This window comes from Phyllostomus hastatus, unplaced genomic scaffold, assembly GCF_019186645.2.
Source record: "Phyllostomus hastatus isolate PE091 unplaced genomic scaffold, TTU_PhHast_1.1 phas_contig_468, whole genome shotgun sequence".
Lineage (NCBI taxonomy): Eukaryota > Metazoa > Chordata > Mammalia > Chiroptera > Phyllostomidae > Phyllostomus > Phyllostomus hastatus.
Genome location: NW_025333884.1, coordinates 3,521,420 through 3,544,591, shown reverse-complemented (window position 1 = coordinate 3,544,591; position 23,172 = coordinate 3,521,420). Strand labels below are relative to the sequence as shown.

At 54.2% G+C, this 23,172-nt stretch overlaps 1 protein-coding gene and 1 long non-coding RNA gene across 4 annotated transcripts; one reads left to right on the top strand and one right to left on the bottom strand.

Moving 5' to 3' along the window:
- Positions 1-982: 982 nt before the first annotated feature.
- CALM3 (calmodulin 3) lies at positions 983-10,279 on the bottom strand. Its single transcript, XM_045845315.1, has 6 exons — positions 10,109-10,279; positions 5,775-5,805; positions 3,378-3,521; positions 3,170-3,276; positions 2,769-2,904; positions 983-2,648 (listed from the first exon to the last, which is right to left on the bottom strand). Exons 1-6 carry the CDS (start codon positions 10,109-10,111, stop codon positions 2,620-2,622), a joined length of 450 nt encoding a protein of 149 aa, XP_045701271.1. The 5' UTR covers positions 10,112-10,279; the 3' UTR covers positions 983-2,619.
- A 381-nt stretch (positions 10,280-10,660) lies between these two features.
- Positions 10,661-21,108, top strand: LOC123823024. 3 transcript variants are annotated; one of them, XR_006786464.1, is made up of 5 exons: positions 10,924-11,021; positions 11,247-11,278; positions 12,499-12,582; positions 13,439-13,558; positions 20,687-21,108. It is a non-coding gene; the product is annotated as an uncharacterized LOC123823024 (long non-coding RNA). The 3 variants fall into 3 exon arrangements; XR_006786463.1 differs by lacking the exons at positions 10,924-11,021; positions 11,247-11,278 and adding an exon at positions 10,661-10,760; XR_006786462.1 differs by having other exon boundaries at positions 10,923-11,278.
- The last annotated feature ends 2,064 nt before the right edge of the window (positions 21,109-23,172 follow it).

The window sequence follows — 23,172 nt, the reverse complement described above, 5'->3', positions numbered from 1 at the left end:
CCAGTGGTCAGCTCAGTCCCTGAGCTCTTATCCATTTATACTGTCCTACTGTACCAAGTGCCAGACCACAACGGATGGCAGCAAAGGGGGCAAATCTGGCTGAGTGGATTGAGCACCGGCCTGCAGACCAAAGGGCCACCAGTGTAATTCCCACTCAGAACACATGCCTGGGTTGCAGGCCAGGTCCCCAGCAGGGGGTACGTGAGAGGCAACTGATCAATGATGCGTGTCTCTTGCACATGCATGTTTCCCTCCCTGTCCTTCTCCCTCCTTACCCCTCTCTCTACAGATAAAATCTTTAAGCAATTTTTTTTTAAGAAAAGGGGGCAAAGAAACTGGGGCTCAGGTGACTGGCTCACAGCAGGAAGATGCAGCCCAGGCCAATCTTGGCCACAAAGGAGGCCCCTGACATTGGGCCTTGGCAGGCTTCTCTGCTCTTCCAGGGCCAGGCACAGATGTTTACTAGTGGTTCGACTCCCGCACCCAGCATGGGAAGTGGATGGTATCAGCAGCCTGGGGCAGGGCACACGTATTTTGGGGAAGCCCCCCTCCCCCCAAGGACTGTTACCTCCCTCCGCTGTAGCATGGCAGGCCTGCAGGCCTTTCTTCACACCCGTTACCTCAGGGAAGGAGCACTGTGTGGTCTGCGGGTGCGCTGGGCTTTCTGCTTCACTTCTCCCTCAGTCCTGGGCCCCAATACCGCCTCCTTCAGTGAATCCCCCCCCACCACAGGGTCTGACACCACCTTCTCTGTTGTCTGGCTGTTGGACTGATGCCCACTGTGCCCCGAGGGTGGGCTGGTCTCCGGCACACTTACTTGTGCATCCCCCTGCTGGCCCGTGGTGAGCACTCAAAGCTGACCGCCCCTCAAGGCTGCATGCTCCGGAAGGGATCTGAACTCCGGCCCACAGGGGCCCACTTGGCTGCAGTGACCAGGCTGCAGGGTCCCAGGCCCAGAAACCAGGACAAAGGCCAGAGCCAATCAGGTAGTCACTGTATTTTATTGGAAAACATTGATATATATTTTTCTTCACAGCTTGAACTGAACACAATATTGCCCGGTTTAAAAAAAAGAACCAAATAAAACCAAAACCAAAACACTCCGAAAATGACCACAGCTTCACGCCCACCTGCCCTTACCCTCGGCTCTTGGTTGGGTCTCCCACTGTGTCCAGTCCCTCCCCTCCCCTCCCCTGGAGGCGGGTGCCAGAGGTGGACGAGAAGAGATTCTCAAAGCTGGGCAGGTCCCAGGAAAAGCCACTTGATCGACCTGGGGGTGGGAGGGCAGATGAAATGAACAGAAAAAGGAAAAAGAAGAAAAAAACAAAACAAAACAAAACCCAGACGACCGAACTGCCCACATTGCCTTACTTGTCCCAGAGGCGAAAGTCAGAAGCGAGGTCACGGATCATGCTCTCCGCTGGGGGTGGGGGTGGGCAGGCAGGTGGGCGGGGGGGGGGGGGCGGTGCGGGGCAGAGGAGGGCACAGAGACAGCGCAGATGTGAGGGAGCCCGCAGGTCACCACGGAGAAGCGGGAGGGAACAGCTGACCAGGAGGCAGAGCTGCCCTCTGCCACCGGTCCTCCGGGCAGCCAGCCGCCAAGATTGTTTATTGCAGGTGTTTCTCTCGAGGGTGTGGTGGGGCGCACCTCCCCTCTCTCCACCTTTCAGCTAGCCCAGCATGGTTTGGACAAAAATTAGTTTTCAGGGGCATAAAGAAAAAAAAAAAACACAACAGGATAACCAGCACATTACAAAGCGACCGTCCCCACACTGGCCCCCCAAGGGAGGGCGATGTGGGGGGTGGGGTCAGGAGGGAGGAGTGGCAGAGACTTTAGCACCAAGTATTTACAGAACAGCTGGAGGGTGCTTTAGGGGCGAGGGCAGTACGGTCTGCAGAGTGGCCAGCTGGGTAGCCCCAGGCAGCCCGGCATCGGGAAGCCAATCGGAGGGTTTTGGGGAGCAGCCAGCGGGGTCTGGGTGCTGTCCACTCTGTCTGTCCCCGCCACAAATTGGCCCCTTAAGTGGGAAAAGAATGCCAGCTTCCAAGACTCCCTGGCCCCTCAACCCCCTCCAGGGCCACATCCGGACAACATCACAAGCCTCAGTCCTGGAACACCTCTCTCGGCCCCTCGCCCCAAAGGCTGCTGGGATTTGCACACGGAATCACGGGGCTGGTTGCATGCAACGACAAAGGTGTGCTCTTCTGCCCAGGCAAGGGCCGTATCTCCTCCCTAGCAGGTCCTGGACAGGGCTGGCAGCCACCCCCGCACCCAAAACAAGATGACACATGGAAGGGAGCAAACCGAAACAGAGGAGAGCCGCCTGGGCTGGAGGAGGAGGGCAGAGGCTCCCCCAGGGGGAAGCGGGCTCATCTTATAAACGCCTCAGGCCCCGGCAGAGGTCGGTGGAGGGGGAAGGGAGAGGAGGAGATGAGGGTGGGAAGAGGACTGGAGGGGGAGGAAGAGCAGTCATGCAGCTTGGGACAAATCTTTTGTGGCTTTATCAGATTCTCAGTCAACCGACTGGTGTTTGCTAGAACCGGAACGCAGGGGGTCGAAGAGAGCGCGCGCGAGGAGAGAGAGATCAGGAGAACGGGCATTGCCAGCTGCCCGGGTCTTCACTTCGCAGTCATCATCTGTACAAACTCTGGAAGGGAAGCGAGGAGGCAGAGGTCGGCCGGGGTGTGGCAGGGCCGGCCGAGAGTGGCCCTCCCCACACCGGGGCCCCAGGGCCCGGCCCCGCAGACCAAGGCTGGCACCAGCTCACCTTCATAGTTGACCTGGCCGTCCCCATCGATGTCGGCCTCTCGGATCATCTCATCCACCTCCTCGTCGGTCAGCTTCTCACCCAGGTTCGTCATGACGTGACGCAGCTCTGCCGCGCTGATGTAGCCGTTGCCGTCCTGGTGTGCGGGGACAGGCACAGGCTCTGAGCTCGAGGCCGTCCCCTGCTCCTCCCTGGGGGGCGGTGGGAGAGGGCAGCGGGGGCGGGACTGTCTGTCACCCTGACTGAGCAGAGGAAGGGGCTCCCTGGAGCTGCTGAGGGAGCTGGCAGTGGGGCCGGCGCGGGGCCCCAGGCCTCCCGCAGCTCGGACTCTGTGCGTCCTGGAGCCCCACCCGCTCTGTCCCTCAGCCGAGTCCCAGAGCCACTCTGGAAGGACTGCTTACCTTGTCAAAGACACGGAAGGCCTCTCGGATCTCCTCCTCACTGTCCGTATCCTTCATCTTTCTGGCCATCATGGTCAAGAACTCCGGGAAGTCAATGGTCCCGTTCCCTGGAAGGTGGGAAAGGAGTTGGGAACACCCCTGGTCCAGGCCCCGGGAGGTGACCCCGTGGCCCCGAGGAAGGCTCCCTGTGCCCAGGGGTGCAGCTCACCATCTGCATCCACTTCGTTGATCATGTCCTGCAGCTCTGCTTCGGTGGGGTTCTGTCCCAGGGATCTCATCACTGTCCCCAGCTCCTTGGTGGTGATAGTGCCATCTCCATCCTTGTCAAACAGGGAGAAGGCCTCCTTGAACTCTGGGGGAAGAAAGGGGATGAGTCAGAGGCCAGGACCACGGGGAAATTTTGGCTCTGGGATGCCGACTCCCGGACTGGAGGGAGGCCGGAGGCCAGGCTCCCCTTGAGACACTAGAACTAGACCTTGGGTCCGGGCCAAGCCTCTCGCTTCCGGGCTCGGGGCAGCCCCTTCCCTCCTTCAGCACGTCTGCCGGGCCAAGCACAGCGACCGGTGGGCGCACCTCGCTCGGGGGGGTTGGTGGGGCAGAGAGAACAAGCTAACACTGTCCTGTAGAAGCACTGTCAGATGCTTCTACATTTCTTCTTTGTCCCTGGACTTGGCCTCTCCCTCAAATGATGAAATGGACCAATGTCATGGAGTGAAGGAGAGCCAAGAGGAGTCTCTGTCTAAAGTATGCCAGCCAAGGTCAACTGGCTGGGAGGGGAGGGGAGGGAAGGGGAGGAGGGGCAGATGCAGACCGCCTTTGACTGGCACCGCATCCCTCCTCACCGGCATCGCCAGCCCCGTTCCCTGGGGCCGATGCTACCCGCTTCCAGAGGAGTGAGCGGCTGTGTGCAGTGTGGGGGTGGCCGGCAGCAGAGCTCGGCTGACGGACGGTGCGTGGGGTGGGTGGGGGGATGGCAGGAGAGGGGACGGCTGCCAAGCCAGGAGGATGAGGAGCTAGTGGCACTGAGTGGGAGGGCCACAGCTGGGGACGTGTCAGGCGCGGGAGAGGAGTACGTGGCGCCTGCCCTCCCACCGGGCTCGTTTTGGCATCTGGCGCTCTCTACCCCCAAACCATCAGGGAGCAGATGCCCAGTAGCCTATTCCCAGAGGGTGTGGGCTGGGGTGAGGTGGGGGGCAGCGTGCTAATGGGAAGAGGGTGGGGCGCGGGCTGTTTGTGTTACTTGAGGTCAGGGTGTCGGGCTACGGGTGGCAGGTGCAATGGGAGCCTGCACGCAGCCGAGAAGCTGTGCCCTGAGCCCTGGGCCCTGGGCAGACGGGCAGGGAGGGGGTCACGTGTGCACCCTGAACTCATGACTGCTAAGCAACAAGGCAGTTTTCCAGCTTGCCCCAGTGGGTCTCCATAGCCACCTGGGGTCAAAGTTGAGAAGCTGAAAGTGTGACTCTGTGTGCAGGGGGACGGGGGAAGGAGAACAGGCAAGCCCGCTCCCACCTCCACCCACTGGGCATCCAGTGCTTGTCACTCAGCCCGGCGAAGAGGAGGGCAGCGCTGCCGTGTGGGCAGCTGCTGGGGCCGAGGCCTTCGCTCTAAACCTCTGCTCCCGCCTACTCTGTGCTGGCCCAGTGCTGTGGAGAGAACAGGGGGTTGGTCTCTGTCTGCGGGCACCTTGGTCCGGGGAGCGGGGGACCCGGAACCCCACCCAGTCACCCAGCAGTCCCTAAGGTGTGCCGACCTTTCTAGACACATTACAAAAATGAGTCAGATGGGATCCAAGGGTTTCTTATGGTTTACTGGCAGGTGTGCAAGGGTTCCTTTGTTGATTCACATAGCCCACAAAAACTGACGGAGCACCTACTAGCCTGCTAGGTTCCGGGCACTGACAGCTCAGCAGGGACCAGCGAACACTGAGCCTCAGCCCCAGGCATGCACAGCCCGTGGCGGGAGGCAGAGTGGGCAGGGACGCCACAAAATAACATCAGATGGTGGGAACGGGTCCGGAGGCCACAGGCAGGACGACAGGGCAGAGTAGAGGCAGGTCTGTCTGGCAGGGAGAAAGGGACGGCCTCTCTAAGGTGACAAGTGGACCAAGACCGAGGAGAAGTCACTGCCTATGCAGAGACCCAGGAGACGTGTTTCTGGTGAGTGTTAGCGCGTGCGGAGGGAAGCGCTGGGTGCAGGGAAGTGCGGGGGTGGGAGGGACAGGCCAGCTGGTGGGCGGCTCCGGAGGTGGGGCAGGGAGGCAGGGCGCTCACCGCTGAGCCTGTTCACAGGCAGCAGCCAGCGGCACAGACTGCGGGGTTCACCCGGCAGCCACTGACTAAAAGGCCCCGGGGGACCAGTGGCTGGGAGAAGAACGCAGCCTTCGTTGCCGGGTGAGTGTGCCCTAGGACTGCAGGGTCTGATGTCACTGGGGCACTGGGGTGGTCTCCTACACCTGTCATCAACCTTCTGAGCACCAGGCGTAGCACTAGGTGGCGTAGGGAACACACGAGTTCATCTGTCACACGTCACTCCCCACTGGAGTGAGGGTCGGCTGGGGAGGCCTTCCTGAGGCGGGGTAGGGGGTGGGGTGGGTGGGCAGTCTCACCTGCGATCTGCTCCTCAGTCAGCTGGTCAGCCTGGAAAAGCAGGAAGGAGAAAGTCAGTCACCGGGCTGGTGGCCATCACGGCTGCCCCTTCCTTGCCGAGCCCAGCCCCCTTTGGCAAGGCCAGCTTCACGTGGTGTTCCATGTGTGTAGGCAAGGGAGGTGTGGGGCAGGGCAGGGCCAGTGCCCGAGTCTGGTGATTCAGGAAGCCCAGCACTCAGGTGGGCAGGACACCCCAGCTGGGCTGACCCAGGCCCCCCGGGCCCCAGTGTTTTGGGCTCTGAGCCGGAGGGCGGGAGGAGCGCCGCCCAGCCCCATACCAGCCGCACTGGCACAACCCAGGGCAGTGGCTCAGAGTCAGTGCCGCTGCAGGGAGCCCGGAGGCTGAGTGAAGGGAGCAGTTGCCCTCGAGGCCCAATCCAGCAGTGCTGGGAGGCTCCACACTGAAACGGGCCAGTCTTCGGGCAGGCCGGGCCGGCATCTGGGGCTCTCTGCTGGTTTCTGTGTCAGCTATTTGGAGGTGCTAAGTCCAAGTGCAGGGCACCCAACTGGCAAACATGCTCCTCACTGGTGGCTCTGAGTAGCTCTGAGTGCCCGAGGGAAGCCGGGTCAGGCCGGAGGCAGCTGCTCCCCTCCCCTGCACACAGGGATGGCGCAGGGCATCATTCTGTTTCCTTCGGACAGGAGGGGCAAATGTCGGGGAGGGGACTGCAGAGGGCAGCAGCAGTGGCGGTGGCAGAGGCTGCAGGACTAAAGTCAGCTTTCCCAGCAGCGCTGCAGTTTTTAACCCTTTCCAGCCCTGGCCGCTCTGGGAACTGGCCACCAGCTGGTGGCAGCCAGCCCTTGCTGCATGCAGGGTTTGGGGGTGGGGCAGAGAAGAGGCCAAGACTAGCTTTCCTTGTGCTGGTGTGCTGGGAGCCAGCCAGGTACAGGGATCCTCTCTGGGAGGGCTCGGTGGGGGGCTGATCCCCACACTCAGCTTTAGGCAGCAAGAAGAGACACTTTCCTTGGTTTCTGTGATTGCTGCCAAGAAGGCACCACCCTCCCCGGACCACTGTGGGTCCAGACTGGGTGCTCCCTCTCCTCGCTGACTTCCTTTTACAGTTAGGGGAGGGTGGCTCCAAGTCTATGGCAGGGTGCTAGCTTTCGGTCTGCGAGTACCCCCAAGTGGTGCAAACTACTGTGTCTGCACTATCCTGCAAAGAGCTTCCAGAGCTTCCATGGAAGCCAGCAACTACCCCGCAAACGCCCACCCCTTCCCAAATATGAAGAGATGGTCACATTAGAACTGATCTCAAATGTCCTTCCTTTTGACATCGGAGGGAAGAGGAACTTGAAGCTAAGCCCCAAACAGGCAGAATGGGAAGGGGAATCAAAGGGATGGTGACAGAGGAGAGATGGCTAAGGGAGGGGGGCGCAGAAAGAAAGGCACCCCATATGCACGTTCTAGAAAAGTCCAAAGTCCAAAGGGAAGGTTCAGAGGCCAAACAGAGATACGCCTTCACTGCCTTAAAAAGGACTTGGGGCTTCTGGGCTCCCAGCTGCCCACCTGGCAGCCCCAGGCCCACAGGCCTCTTGTTCTACCCTCTTCCTCCAGCTCCCGTGGGCAAAGCAGCCTGGGCCGATCCCCGAGATCCTGCCACCCGAGGAAGTGGCCCAGGGAAAGTGAGAAGAGAGGATAGGCTCTGGTTACCAAGGCCGGGCAATGCCAGGGGAGGGGGAAGAGGAAGATTGGAGAGGAGAGCAGCAGCCTGGGGAGGAGGGCCGCCACCTGCTTCCCATCTTCTCTCCTGGCCTAGATGGGAAAGCCAGCCCTACCAGGGACCTTCCCACCCCCACTGCACTGCTCTGCAGGACGCCCAATTCTCCCCCACCTCTGGGACGTATTGGCAGGGGCTGGGGCTGGGGCAGTGTCTGTGGCTGCCCACTGCCCCTGAGTAGGTGTGGCTGTGCCTGGGGGCCGGCCAGGCAATCTCCCTCCAGGTCAAGAGACCCTTTCCCCCGCTGGGTGAAGGGAAGGTCTTAGCTCCAAGCTACGAATCTGAATGCATGGCTGCTGCCAGGCAGACTGATCACCTGAGAAGCCATCACTGCTGGGGGGACCCTTCTCAGGGCTCCCTCCCTTTCCAGAACTGAAGATTTTAAGCCTTTACCAAAAACTGCCTCCCAAATAACCCGACTGGTGTCCTGATCCCTTTCCCTTCACCCTGGGCTCCAGCATGAGGCTGGACTAGAAACATGGCATGGGGTGGGGTCGGGCGTGGGAGGGAAAGAGGGTATCACTGCTCTGCTCTGCCCAGCCCCCAGTCCAGGCTGGAGCGCAGTGTCAGATGAGATGGGAAACCAGGGCCAGGGCCCCTCACCCGGCCAAGGAGGAGGCACAGCTCTCAGGCCAAAGTCCGTCCAAGGCCAGTTCACCGGGACGTGTCCCACCCACACCTTGCTAATCACAGATGGAAAGAGAAACTACTGGGGCCCAAGCCCGGGTGCTGTCTGGGAAGTAGGGGGGTCGCTGGCACCTGCCAGTGGTCCAGCGCCCCTCCAGCGCAGTTCTGCTGGGGGAAAGCAGGGCAGCAGCGAGAGGAGCCATCAAGTCTGTGTCAGCAAGAATAAGATCTGATACACAGCCACGGCAGCCTGTTCTGCCCAGCCTTGCCAGGGAGGAGGCTGTGCTCGGTTCCCAGGCTGAGCCTGGCGTGGGCTGGGGGTGTTATGGGTGGCAGGGAGTAGGAAAGAACCGGTCTGCTGGTTTCCCCTCAAAATCCAGCTGTGTGAATTAATGGGACTACTCAGTGGGGGCCCTGAGCGGAGCAAGTGGCCCTCAGGCCAATGAAGGGGTCTCTCTGGAGGTCCTCTCTGGTCAAGCTCCACAGCCCCCACCCTGAGGCTACAGGATCGGGCGTCTGATCGTCACTGACGCCACACTGTACTGCACTGTCATCTGGCACACTCGAGATGTGCGTTGAGGAGATGTGCGTGGAGCTGGAGATCAGAGAAAACAAGCACTCCAGTTTGGAAAAAGCCGTTCTCCTGGTCTGAAAGGGGCAGCGAAGGGGTGAGGCTGAAGGCTTAAAAAGCTGGCTCATTTGATGCATCCTAAACTTTGACCCCCCCACCCCCATTTCATGCGGCTTCAGTGCGCAATAGGGGCCTGAACAACTCCACCCACCTGCTCCCACTGCCCCAGGTGGGGGGGGGCCCTCTGCCCAACCTGTTCTTCCTGGGGAAGGGAGCCTCCCTGCAGCCTTGCAGCCCACTCCCCATCCAGACTGAATGGTCTTTGTCCCAGCTCTTCCCTGGAGAGCTCCAGGGAACTACCCACATCTACCTCCAAACCTAGACCCACTTTGGCTGCCATTCATTTTCTCCTCCCTGCCCCAAGCCTCCTACCACCTCACCCTCGGCCACCCCAGCCCATGTCCTCTTCCACCCCTCACCTTGGAAAGCCACCTTCTCTCGGACCCAAACCCAACACTCTTCCCGACTCCCCCAAACCCAACCCCCCTTCCTAGATCAACAGCCTCAACCCACTAATAACCTCGGAATCTTTCTGGCTGCCCTGAAATCGATCACGAGGCCCCTTGTTGCTCCACCACTGGGGCAAGCACTAGTCTTGCCATTATCTCCTTTAGCCACCTCCCTAACCTCAATGCTTTTCAGTCTCTGCAGACTTCAAGAGCATCTTTTAACCTTCGCTACCACCTACCCCAGGCCCTTCCTCCCCTGAGCTTTACCCTCCTCCTCCATCCTCTGCAATGCTGGTCTTCCGAGACCTCCCCCTTCTACTCTGCAGAAGTCACCCCCATCACCATCTAGGCCCAGCTACCCACTGTGCCTTCTGGGGGCGCTCCCCAGGAGTCCAGCCTGCCCCTGATGCCTCTTCCCTGCATCCACTCAGGACCCAAAGCGTTCATCGGGGCCCAAATAACCCCCACCCCTGCCAGTGTTTCTTATCTCGCCCTGCTGGGGTCCAAACACCCCATCTCAAAGACCAAACGCCCTAGCCTGGGTTCAAAACACCTCTTAGAAAGGGTCCAAAAGCCCCCTCTGAGGGTCCATATGTTCCATCCTAGGTCCAAATGCTCCCGTAGAGGCTCCGATGCCCATTTTGGGGTCTAAACAACTCATTTGGTGCTTAAAGTAGCTTTTGGAAGTCCCCAACCCCCCTTTTGAGACCCAAACGTCCCCCTCTGGATTCAGATGCCTCCGACTGGGAGGCAGCGAGGAGTCCAGAGACGTCCCCCGGGGCCCGGACTCCCCCTCTTTTGGGTCCACTGGTTCTTTTAGGGCTCCTGCCGCGCTGTGTTCGTCTCCGCGGCCCTACAGCCTCACTCACCATGGCGAAGCCGGGGTGTCCGGAGCGCGGGGATCAAGGTTCCTCCGGCGGCGGCAGCAGCTGCAGCAGCTCGAACTCCGCCGCGCGTCCGCGCCTCCACACTCTGCCCGCAGCGCGCGCCGCCGCCACCGCCGCCCGCCCCAACGGTCCTACAACGGACGTCGCGCGCGCCCCGCCTCGCTAGGCCCCGCCCCTCCCCGCCCCGCCCCACCCCACCCGTCCCACGTGCCGCCGCACTGCGACTCCCGAGGATCCCTCCGCGCCCCAACAGCGCGGCCGGGCCGGCGAATCTCCCGCTCCCACCCGGTACTGAGCTGGGGTTTGCCGCCAGCCGCGCGCGTGCGCGCGAACCAGCGGCCGGACTACTTTCCATTGCCGCGCGCCACGCCCCCTGTGTCCACACCACTTTCCTCCCCGGCGGAGGGACACGCTCGGCCGTGCGTGAGGCGTCCCTGGTGTGAGCCGCGTCTCTATTGGGCCCGGGCCATAGCGGAAATAAGAGCGCAGCGCCGATTGGTTCGGCTTTCCCTGCAATGCGTCAAACTGGGAAGAGCCACTGCGTGGTAGCAGGGAGGGGAGCCTGAAATGTGTGGTTGCGTGGAGCGGTGAGGCAGAAAGAAGTTAAGATGGAAACACTGTGGCTGGTAGGAAAGTAAGTAGTACATCGTCTTCGTGGCCAGAGAGTGGTAAGGAACCGGCAGAAGGTGCAGAAGGACTTTTTTTGATCTCCCCTCTAAGGCATGGAAGATGGAGCAATCCAAAATGCTGTGGTCTGGAAGCCCCGCCCCCAGCTGGGTTTTAGGAGGTGGCGGGGTCTTCAAGGTTTTGTCCCTCGTCTCTAAGTTCCACCGTCGCCCCAACTCCCAATCCCAACTCCCAGGCAAGTGTCTGCGCCCTGAGATGCACTCCACAGGTGTGCATCCCCACTTCGCTTCTGGTCGGCTCAGGGATCTATGAAATTGGGGCTGTCCCAGATCAGCTTTTGGGAACGGGGAATTAATTCAGCCATTCATTCAATGAGCATGAATTGGGCACTTGCTGTATGCAGGAGCTTGTGCTTAGTTGGGTTGTGGAGACCATACTTTCCAACCATCTCCTGTCATCTAGACCACCTGACTTGTGCGTTTCTTGTTCCAAGGTTCCGGCAATAACAGGAAAAATAATGACAAGGTTAGTGGAACTCAGAAAGTACCCTTCCCCCCTTTGTTTGGAATACGAGCTGCCATTCACTTGTGTCGCTCCTCTCCTCTCCTTGATTGGCCGAAGGATGGCAGTGAGTCCAGCTGGGCCAATCATTACATCCCACCACAGAATGTAGGCTGAGCCAATGAGAGTCTTTCCCTCGGATTTTGGATATGGATTTTGGGGGCAAGAAGCCTTTTCCTTTTGGGTGGCGGGGCAGTAAAGGAATAGGTCCAGACCTCTCTGGCCATTTTCCTGGCCCCAGAGGAGAGAATAAAACTGACTCGGGGTGAAACAAACAAACAAAAAAGATGCAGTGAGAAAGTCCTACTGGGAATTCACTTCCCTGGCTCCTGTACTCTGCAGGACAGCTGCACCCCATTAGGCCGGAATTTTGATTACGTGAGCCATTAGAATTTCTCTCGTATTCCCAAGCTGGTTTGAGTTGAATTTCTGTCACTTGCAACAGAAGAATTCCTGATGGATGTGAGCCGGGCTGAACTTTGTCATCAGCGCTGGCCCTGGAACAGAGAAGGCTAAGGACCCAGCCAACCTTTGCTGAACAAATAGGCAAAGGCATGCTCCTGCTCTCTCTTCCTTTTCTTCTTTTCATTCTCAATTTTGCCAGGCAGATCTTCTGAATCCTCAGTGCTATGAAATAACCTATACGTCGTGTTGGTCATATACTACTGCTAATGCCTCCGAGCACTGACTCTGTTCCAATCACTGTGTGCATTCGCTTATTTATTTATTTATTTTTTAAGATTTTTTTTTCTTTCTTGATTTATTTTTTAGAGAGGGAAGGTAGGGCGGGAGAGAGAGAGAGAAACATCAATGTGTGGTTGCTGGGGGCCGTGGCCTGCAACCCAGGCATGTGCCCTGACTGGGAATCGAACCTGCAATGCTTTGGTTTGCAGCCCGTGCTCAATCCACTGAGCTACGCCAGCCAGGGTGCATTAGCTCATTTAATCCTCACAAGCTCCCAGTGGGGTTGTGACTTTCATTTGCTGCCCGATGAAACTGTTTCATTGCCGCTAAAATTAGGTAAGACCAGACAGGTAGGGAGGTGTGACCCAGGACAGAAAAGTGAAGAAGATGGGTCACACAGGAGGAGGTAGAACCAGGATTTGAGCCCAACCCAAGAAATTTGACAGGAAGCCCTACACTCTTATTAAATCCTCACCTGAAGATGTGTTTATTGATTTTAGAGAGAGAGAAACATCGGATGTTAGAGAACCATTGATGGGTTGCCCCTGTATGCTCCCCACCCGGGGATCAAACCTGCAACTTAGGTATGTGACCTGACCAGGGACTGAACTTGTAGCCTTTTGGTGTATGGGATGCCACTCCAACCAACTGAGCCACACCAGCCAGGGCTGAAGTCCTGTATTTCTAATCACTAAATCTGATGACTCTAGTCTCAAAGAACCTTCTTTCCAAGTTTGGGAAATTATCTTAGTGACCGGACAGGGGACTCCCCGGACTTTCAGGCCTCGGGTTGTTGTATGCTGCAGCCAGATAAAAGTCTCGGCAGTGGCTTCAAATCTTCTGACTTTCAGGAATGATCAGTAAACTAATGTTCAACCCCATTATAATCATGGAAGTTCAAATTAAAGTGACAACGACATACTGTTTCGTAGCTATCAGCTGGGCAAACACCACTGCCAACAATATTATCTGCTGCTGGACACCAAACCTGATGACCCTGTTATTTCTCTAACTTCACCTCCCCTCGCTCTCCCCTCGCTCTCTCTGTTCCAGCCACAGTGCCTCTGCTGTTCCCTGAGCACTTGTGTCTGGCTCCTGCCTCAGGGCCTTGGTCCTATTTCCTCTTCTTCAAATGCTCTCTCCCTGCTCAGCTGCAAGCCTTTGTTCCAATGACGTCTTCTTTTGAGTTACTGGTGTGTCTTTTACTATTCCGTTCTTCCTCTGTAGTAAGAAACAACTTTGTATCTGGAGCAGTTTTAGATGACAGAAAAGTGGCAGACAGAACCGAGTTTCCACATACCCCCGACTTAGTTTCCTCTATTATCAAATGTGTACATTAATGTGGTACATTTGTTACAACTAATGAACCAATAGTGATACATTCTAAGTAACTGACACCCATTTTTTTAGTTTTCGTCTAACCTCCTGTTTATGTTTCAGGGTCACACCCAGGGCATCGCATTCCATTTCGTTATCATGTCACCTCAGTCTCCTGTGGACTACGACGATGTCTCAGACTTCGTTTTGATGACCGTGGCAGTTTTGAGGAGTCCGGGGCAGGTGATTTGCACCATGTTTCCCATGGGGTTTGTCTGATGTTTTTCTCACGATTAGACTGGGATTATGGTTTTCGGGGCAGGACAGAGGTAAAGTGTTGTTCTCATGATATGAAGGGTACATACCATCCACGTGACTTATTGCCATTGCTGTTCGCCTTGACTCTCGTATTTATCAGGTTTCCTCAGCGTATAGTTACTCTTCCACCTCCCTTCCCACGCTGTACTCTGGTAGGAAGTCCCTCCTCACAGTCCATACTCACGAAGAGGAGAGCTTTGCTTCCTCTCCTTGAGAGGGTGATATCTACCTCAATTATCTGGAAATCTTCTGCACAGGGAATCTGTCTATTCTTCCCCATTTGTTTATTTATTCAATCATTTTATTTTATTTTAAATTTTTTATTTATTTTTAGACAGGGGAAGGGAAGGAGAAAGTGAGGGAGAGAAACATTAGTGTGTGGTTGCCTCTCATGTGCCCCCTACTAGGGACCTGGCCCACAACCCAGGTATGTGCCCTGACTGGGAATCGAACAAGCAACGCTTTGGTTCACAGGCCCATGCTCAATCCACTGAGCTACACCAGCCAGGGTTATTTTATTTTATTTTTTAAAATCTTCACCTGAGGATGTGTTATTTGGTTTAGAGAGAGAAGAAGGAAGAGAGAGAGAGAGAGAGAGAGAGAGAGAGAAACATTAATGTGACAGAGAGACTTTGATTAGTTGCCTCCCGTATGCGCTCCAGCGGGGGATCAAACCCACAACCTAGGTTTGTGCCCTGATCGGGGATCGAACCTGTAACTTCTGGTATATGGGATGATGCTCCAATGAACTGAGCCACTGCCAGGGCTCAATCACCTTATATTTTATCAGTGTGGACTTGTGGATATTGTGTGCTATGGGTTATAATCCAATGTACATTGTTTATTTTGTTGCTCAGATTGTTCCAGCTTTGACCGTCGGGTGCTCTTTCAGCCGGCTCTTGGGTCGTTGGACAGACCCTCATCGTGTGTGCATTTGTGTGTGTGAGTCATGTTTTAGTGCTTCCTGATTTCTCCAGCATGTCTTGAGAGCTCGTTTGGAGGTTCTAGCAGGGGAGCACAGCTACTCGTGTGCCCTTGACTGAAGACCGGTCCTCTCCTCTAGTTGGAAAGGTCGTCCTCTTCGACCGAGCGTGCAGCTTCCAGAGGGACGCACTTGGGTCGGTGAGGTTGGACAGGGACACCCGCTTAGCCAGCCAGATCAGCTGTATCAACCCTGGTGATGGTGGGGTGACAGATGTCGCAGCCAGATCGCCCTCACATCCATTTTTCCAGCACATCTTGTGTATTTCCAGACACACTGCATGCATTTTCTGTTCCATTCCCAAAATCGGTCACTTCTCCAAGGAGCCCTGGCTCCAGTTATTGGGGAATGTTGTTAGAAACTAATCTGGGCTCTGAGTGTGCTTGTTGCTATGGGTACTCGTTTTTTTACCTCTGCTTTCCTTTGTAGTTTAGTGGTTGTTCCATGCCCCAGCGATCCCACTTCTGTGAATTTATCTAAAGGAACCCAAAACACTAATTCAAAAGAATATAATCACCACTATGTTCGTTTGCAATAAATCATTGTTATTTACAATAGTCAAGATTTGGAAGCAGCCCAAGTGCCCAGCAGTAGACGAGTGGATAAAAAAGCTGTGATACATTTACACAATGGAATACTACTTGGCCATAAAAAGAAGAAAATCTTACCCTTTGTAACAGCATGGATGGACCTAGAGAGCATTATGCTAAGTGAAATAAGGCAGTCAGAGGAAGACAAGTACCATCCAGCGTCACTCATATGTGGAGTTTAATGAATAAACTAACAAAATAGGAACAGATTCATAGAAAGCAGGCTGACAGCTGTCAGGGGTTGGGGCTGGGGGGTGGAGGGATTGAAGGAAAAAGAAAAGAGAAAAACTCATGGACGTGAACAGCAGTGTGTGATGGCTGGGGGAGGGGGAGGGGAGGAGGTTAAGGGGAAAATGGTGATGGACGGAGACTTGACTTGGGTGGTGGGCACACAGTACTGTGGACAGATGATGTGCTATAGAATTGTGCACTGGGCCCTGGCTGTGTAGCTCAGTGGATTGAGCTCAGGCCTGCGAACCAAAGTGTCACCAGTTCAATTCCCCATCAGGGCACATGTCTGGGTTGCCGGCCAGGTCCCCAGGAGGGGGGTGTGAAAGGTAACCACACACTGATGTTTCATTCCTTTTCTTTCTCCTTCCCTTCCCCGCTCTCTAAAAATACATAAATAAAATCTTAAAAAAACAGGGGAAAAAGGAATATCACAGAAGTAATTCTGGGTCTTCTTATCAGAAGTCAGGTGGCACAGTTTTCCGCATTACTGGTGATGGTGAGGTTTCTTGCCATAAAGTTCTCTTTTTCATTTTTTAAAAAATTCTCACCTGAGGGCATGCTTATTGACTTCCTTTACTTACTTATTTATTTGGGACAGATCCTGCTCAGGTTGACCTGTAGAAATAGCACAGGAGGCCACCAGCCCACGCAGACAGCGGCCCAGAGTTCACACCAGTCCCTCCGTCCTCACATCAGCAGGCAGAGGCCTCTACTGTGGAGGCATCGTGGGCACCTGGGCGCCTTTGGGAGCCTCAGCCTGAGCCGCAGCTGCATCTGCAGCCTGGGGCTTGGTTTTGAGCCTTGGCCTTGGCCTTTAGCTGGCAGAGCCTGAGGTTCCTGGCGATGCAGGCACGAGAGCAGAACCCAAGCTTGGGGTGAGCGATGTAGGCAGATCGACTGAGCTTGTTCCTGCCACTCTTTGGGATCCTGGACTTGACCTCCTTTATGAGGCTGTGATAGCCCTGGCACGTGTGCTCATGGCCTTGGCATTGTCGAAGTGCAGCTTCTTCAGGCCTCTCTTGTGCTTCTTGGCGAAGCGTATGTTCCCCAGGAACTTGGGGTCCACCCCCTTAAGAGAGCCATATCTTTGTGATCGGGGTTTCTTGATACTGTTTCTGTGCCACTTTTCGGGGCTGGTTGTACGTGGTGTACTTCTTGGGTTTGGTCATATCCGCACCCAAGCCCACAGCTCTCGAAGCACCTGGGGCCGGAAGAGAAAGAGCTGCTTATTGATTTTAGAGAGACAGGGAGGGAGGCAGGGGTGGGGAGAGAGAGAAGGAGAGAAACATCAATCAGTTGCCTCCTATACACACCTCAACCTGGGATTGAACCCGCAACCTAGGTATGTGCCCTGACCGGAAATCAAACCCACAACCTTTTTAGTGCATGAGATCAGGTTCAACTAAATGAGCCACTGGGCCAGGGCCTCTTTTTTACTTATAATTAATAAGTAATGTGTGGAAAGACACTGCAACACCAGGTGAATATCAGTTCTCACCAAACCGTCCCCCACATGCATTAGGTGACTTCATTTTCTCGAAGATTACTACTCCAGAACCACCCAGCATACACGAAGGGGTCCTCCAAGGTTCGGACTCTTCAAAGGCGGGGCTGTCCTCAGTGCCTTTCTGTCTGTGTATAAATTGCAACCCACATTGTATCTTTTTCACCCCAGAAATGTACGACAGCCTGATCTCAATCCTGTCACTGGCCCTGTCCCAGCACAGAAATGGCAGGGATCACACTTAGCAAAGATGCTCCCAGGGGCCCCCCTTCAGGTCTGCAGCTACTGGACCACGGCTCAGGAGGCCATGTGTGCAGATTTCTGCTGCCTTCTTTTCCTTCCTGGGAAGGGTGACACAGACACCGGCTCTCTAGAGGGGATGGCTTTATCCTCAGTGAGCTCCTTGCCTGTGTCGCTCTGGGTTACACTGAGGTAGTTTTTTCCATGCACATGGTGACAGTGCCTGCTGGCAGACGGTACCTATGGGGACAGGGAAGGTGAGCCTGGATGATCCAGTTGTAGCGGCGTGAGTCCCTACAGGGGTGTGAAGAAGCTCCAGGGCCGCTGATAGAAATAGGTCCTAGCCACACCGGTACTGGTTCTTGCTCCGGATCCGGCTCTGGGACATTCACCTGGCACCTCAGGCCTTGCCAGACCCCCACTGGATATTCGTGATTTCCAGTTTACAGATGAGGAAACTGAGGTGGTGATGGACCAGGGATGTATGAAGTGTGGCCAGCTGGGATTGGGCACTTCCCTGCCTGGAATCTTGACTTTGCAGCTATTCATTCTGTCTGCAGAATTACTCAGAGTGCCTTAGCTGGGGGGCTCAGTTGGTTGGAGCATTATCCCATACACCAAAAGGTTGTGGGTTTGATTCCCTGTCAGGGCACATGCCTGGGTTGTGAGTTTGATCTCTATGGGGGTGCCTATGGGAGGCAGCCAATTGATGTTTCTCTCTTTTTCTCTCTTATTTTCTCTCTAAAAAACAACAAAAACATGTCTTTAGGTGAAGATTAAAAAATTTACCCATTGAGTTATTCGGAGGGCTTTGGTAAGTCCCTCAATAAAATGCAGGTCCAGCCCTGGCCAGGTAGCTCAGTTGGTTAGAGTGTCATCCCAGGTTTGATCCCCAGTCAGGGCACATACAAGAATCAACCAATGGATGCATAAGTAAGTGGAACAACAAATTGATGGGTTTTTTTTCTCTCTCCCTCTCAAAAAAAAAAAAAAAAGATAGTTAAGGGATCCTCAACTATTCTCCAAAAGAGATACTTTTTGCCCAGATAACACTTTTTGTATACAAAACAATTCTTAAATTCTTGATTTCTTAGAGCTCGAAGGCCAAGGCTATGCAGGGTCTTCAATCTCCCATTGTCCTCCAGTGAAAACCCTCCTCCCAGAGAGTGGGCAAAGAGAGACCAACCCAGAGGGCCATTCCGTTCAACCCCACACTGGCTGTGAGAGTGAAGTTCAGCCGGGGCCGGTGTAGCTCTGTTGCTTGGGTACCGCTCTGAGAAGCAAAAAGTCCGTGGTCTGATTCCCAGCCAGGGCACATGCTTGGGTTGCAGGCTGGGTCCCCAGTAGGGGGCGTGTGCGAGAGTTGCCAGCTGAGCTTAGGGAAGACTGCTCGCGGAGTGCCCAGTGTCTTGCAAGCAGATCTGGTTGCTATCCGCGGAGCACAGAACCATCGCTGCCTTCTCCATGTTGCAGATCTGTGAGCAAGAGAAATAATTGTTGTTTTAAGCTCCCAGACTGTGGGGGTAATTTGTTATGCCACAATAGATAACTGGAACAAAAAAGGAGCTGCTAATTAGGAAACAATGGGACTGTTACCTGGGCCCAGAAAGCGCTTTGTATGTGGAGTTGGGCCCACACTCACACCCAAATTCTGTCTTGTGTCCTGCATAGTGTGGAGGAGAAGAATAGAAGCTTTGGCGTCCGGCAGACGTGCGTTCATAACCCTGGTTCCAGTACTTGCCGATTGTGTGACCTCGGGCACTCTAATGGGCCTCTCTGAACCTCGGTCTCTTCCTCTGTGAAAGACGCACAATAATAATTTTTCTCCCTGAACTTGCCAGGGGGATTTGGTGAGATTATTCATCAAAAGTGCTTAGCTAAGACCATGGTACTAACAAGAGCCCAGGAACTACCAGCCCAGATTTACCAGCACTATTGTAAGCTGGAGGTTGAAAGCCTCTGGCTGACAAATCCCACAGGCACGGGACAGTCTCTCCTGAGGATGGATCAGGAGCCTTCGGGTCCCACCACACTTCCATGTGGAAGTTCTCAGCCTCTCTCAGAGAGGCCTCGGTGTAAACAACTCATGGCTGCTGCAGCGTCTGGCTGTGTGGCCTTGGGAAAGAGACTTAACCTCTTTGTTTTTGGAGTCCTCATCTGCAGACAGTGCGAGAAGTCATAATTCCCTCCTTAAGGGGTTGCAGTGAGGATGGACAGGGTACAGGGCATAGCACCGGGTGTCTGGCACACAGTAGGTGCCCAAAGTGGGTGCTGAGAGAGTGGGTGTTCCCCTACCTTCTGCAGAGTCTATAAGGATCTCTGTCCTGGCTCCACCCTCCACCACAAGCCTGGCCAGTTGGGTGGTGGGGGTGAGCGTTCCTGAGAGGAGGGGAGTAGAGGGGAGGGGTCTCCCAGCGGCTACAGCCCTGTTGTTCTCTCATCCCCCACCAGCAGGCGCTCTGGTGTAATTAAGATTGCAGATCGCCGCCGTCGCGGTGACCACAGCTACCACTGTTGGCATGCGGGGCTGAGCGCTTTGGTTTCTTTAAGAGGACTTCCCATGTCTTTGTTAACATAAGAAATCTAGCAGAGTCACAGGCTTTTATTTTCACCTAATGTTTGTGGGAGAAAAGTGCCAACGATCATCTTCTGATTCTAAGGGAAGGATGGAAAACCTTCAAGCATTAATTCCTTTTAATGAGAGAGATGATGTTATCGCCATGGCAACAAATGATCAAGGAAGACAACCAATCAGAACTGCAGCCTCCTTCTGGGAGGTTATTTTTTCTCAAGCTGTGGCAACAATTTCTAGGGGACTCTCACAAGACTCTTTTGTTAAAATCCCCTTTCCAAGGACAGTCGTAAATGAACAGATCAGGCTGGTGATAGGATCTTAAGTCGCCCAGGAGAACAAAATGGGGCTCTTGAAAATGTCCTCAGTTTATGGTACGGGGTAGATTCTTTACACAGGCTTGATTATGCAATATAATATCTCTGTGTAACAGCACGAAAGGAAGATCTTTACCTCTTTTTTACACTAAAAATTATTTGTATTAAAAATGTTGATCACTTTTTAACACCCCCTTGGTTAATAGTTGGGGCCTGGCAGTTTAAAGCTGGCTCTGAATTTTCTGGGTTGGCATTCCGGGCAGGAAGGACGGTCGGAGGAGCTCGATCTTCACTGCGGAGCTCTGTACGTTATTTTTTTTTTAAGCAGCTCACAGGTGTCTGTGCAGTCCTTCCTCCAGGCCCTCACAGCTCTTGTGAGGAGCTGTGCTCACTGTGGCCACGGGCAGAAATGCCTGCCAGTGAGAGAGGCCGTGGAGCCAGCTTGGTATGAATCCCAAGCTGTGTGACGTTGGGCAGGTTACTTAACCTCTCTGTGCCTCAGTTTGTTCATGTGTAAAATGGGCATACAATAGTGCCGACTTAGACCAGGTTCACAGATTCTTTGCGGTGCTCTTATAAAATGATGGGCTCTAATATTCCCATCCTCTTGAATACAGGCCGGCCCCATGGGCTTGCTTCTCATGAGTGGAACGCAGTGGACATGATGCTGAGTGACTCTCGCTGTCTTAGAACTCCACCTTGGGACTCCGGAGCCACCACCCTGGAGTGACTTCATGGGGACAGAAGAGAGGCCAAGGAGCCTCTTGCACCAATATGTGAATTAAGAAAGCTTCAAGATAGCCCCTGACCGAGCCACCCCCTGACTGTGGCCTCATGAGAGACTCTGAGCAAGAATTACCTCCCTGAATTGCTCTTCAATTCCTGTTCACAGATCCTCTGATAAATACTCATTGTTTTTTTTGTAAGATATAAAAAAAACTTTAAAAATTATTTATTTAGTTATTTTAGACAGAACAGAAGGGAGGGAGAAAGAGAGGGAGAGAAACATCGTGTGGTTGTTTCTTGCTCACCCCCTACCAGGGACCTGTCCTGCAACCCAGGCATGTGCCCTTACTGGGAATCGAACCTACGACCTCTTGGTTTGCAGGCCGGCACTCATCCACTGAGCCACACCAGCCAGGGTTAGATGCTTATTATTTTCAACCACTAAGCCTTGGACTGATCTCTCATTACACAGCAAGATGTAACTTACTACCTCAGCGTCATGGCCCATAAGGTCATATGTATTAGCTGTGTAGGACACAGGAAATGGACTGAAATAATAGGAATCATTGTCATCGCTTTCTGCTTGTGTAAGTATTATAGGTTGAGTATTTGTGTCACTCTTCCTCTCCCACTGCCCCGCCCCTGCCAAATTCATATGTCGAACCCTGAGCTCCCACTGGGATGTTACTTGGAGGCGGGGTCTTTGGGAGGTGAGTAGGTTTAGCTGAAGTCGTCGTGAGGGTGGGACCTCCACGACGGGATTAGTGTCCTGATAAGAAGAAGAAGAGAAACCAGAGCTCAGCTCCTTGTGCACAGACTGGGGAGAGGCTGGCGCTCGGCCAGCTAGGCAGAGGCTCTCACCGAGAGCCAAATCTGCCAGCACCTTGTCCTTGAACCCCCCAGCCTCCAGAACTGTGAGAAATAAATGTCTGTTGTGTACGCTGCCCGGTCTATGGTGTTTTGTTATGGAAGCCAGTGCTGACTACTGAGTTCCCTTTGTCTGCCCATAGGCTCAGCAGCCCACTGACTAACTCACACCTCTCCTCCACCCCCACTGCCCCCACAGCGGGAACAAGGGCTTCTGTCCTGGGTCAGCCTGAATGCGCAAGGGCCGAAAAAGGGGCAGTTTTCCTAGAGTCCTTCTTTGGCTGGGGCGTTGTCACAGCAACCACCCTTCATCTTGCCCCCTCCCCAGCCGTGCCCTGCCAGGGACAGAGACTCACATGGAAGCTGAGCTCCGTAGAGCTGCGGCCTCCTGTGTCTCTGTCTTATTTCACTCAGCTCCATTTCCAAGCCTCATCCACCCTGTTGCGTGCATCAGAGCTTCATTCCTTTGTACGGTCGCATCACATTTCATTGTACGGGTACGGTTTGTTCATTTATCTATTGACAGATGTTTTTGGGTTATTTCTTTTGGGTTTGTTCTACCTTTGATATACATATTTTTGTTTGAACACTTTGTTCTTTTTTTCCTTAAGGTTTATTTTCTTTTTTTTTTATTAGAGAGAGGGGGGAGGGAGGGAGAGAAGCATGGATGTGAGAAACACTGATCCGTTGCCTCTCATACGCTCCCTGACGCCCTGACCGGGGACCGAACCTGCAACCCAGAAATGTGCCCTGACCAGGAATCAAACCGGTGACCTTTCGGTGGTGGGATGATGCTCCAACCAACTGAGCCACAGCAGCCAGGGCAAATGCCTTTGGAATTTTGTTTTAATTTAATTTTACATTTACTTACATACACTTATGGTAGGAGGTAAAATACATGGGTTCTTTCCCTAACTCCAGGGGTTTCTTGGCCATTTCTGCTTGAGGTGAGTTCATTAAAACCAGATTAGTGACAATATCGTCAGGGGTTAAATCAACGGTGTCAAACTCATTTTCACTGGGGATCACATCAGGCCTGAGGGTGCCTTCAAAGATGGAATGTAACTTTAGGACTTCATAAATGTGACTACTCCTTAACTAGGGGCAAGGAGCTTGGCACTGCCGCTGGATAGAAACAAGGTGGAGGGCCGGATTCAGCCCGCAGGCCTTGTGTTTGCCACCTGTGGGTTAAACCATAGAAGTTGAAGAATATATTCTATCTCCTGTCAAAAGCACTCAACAATTACCATGCCTCCCTGTAGCAAACATGTGAACCAGGCTTTGTGGCCACCTTGGCCTCAAGGTTAAAGATGAAGTCCTAGTGAGGATAAACATGAATGATTATGGTGAGCAATCTGTTGTCTAAGACACCAGCCGGGAAATACTGTTTTGTCACAAAAATGAAATCATTTGTATAGATCTGGCTTTCACTCATCCTGGGTGCCGGGTGCTGTTCTGGGACAGGCTTTCTCCAGCCAGCTCTGTGGACATTTGGGGCCTCTACTGGTTT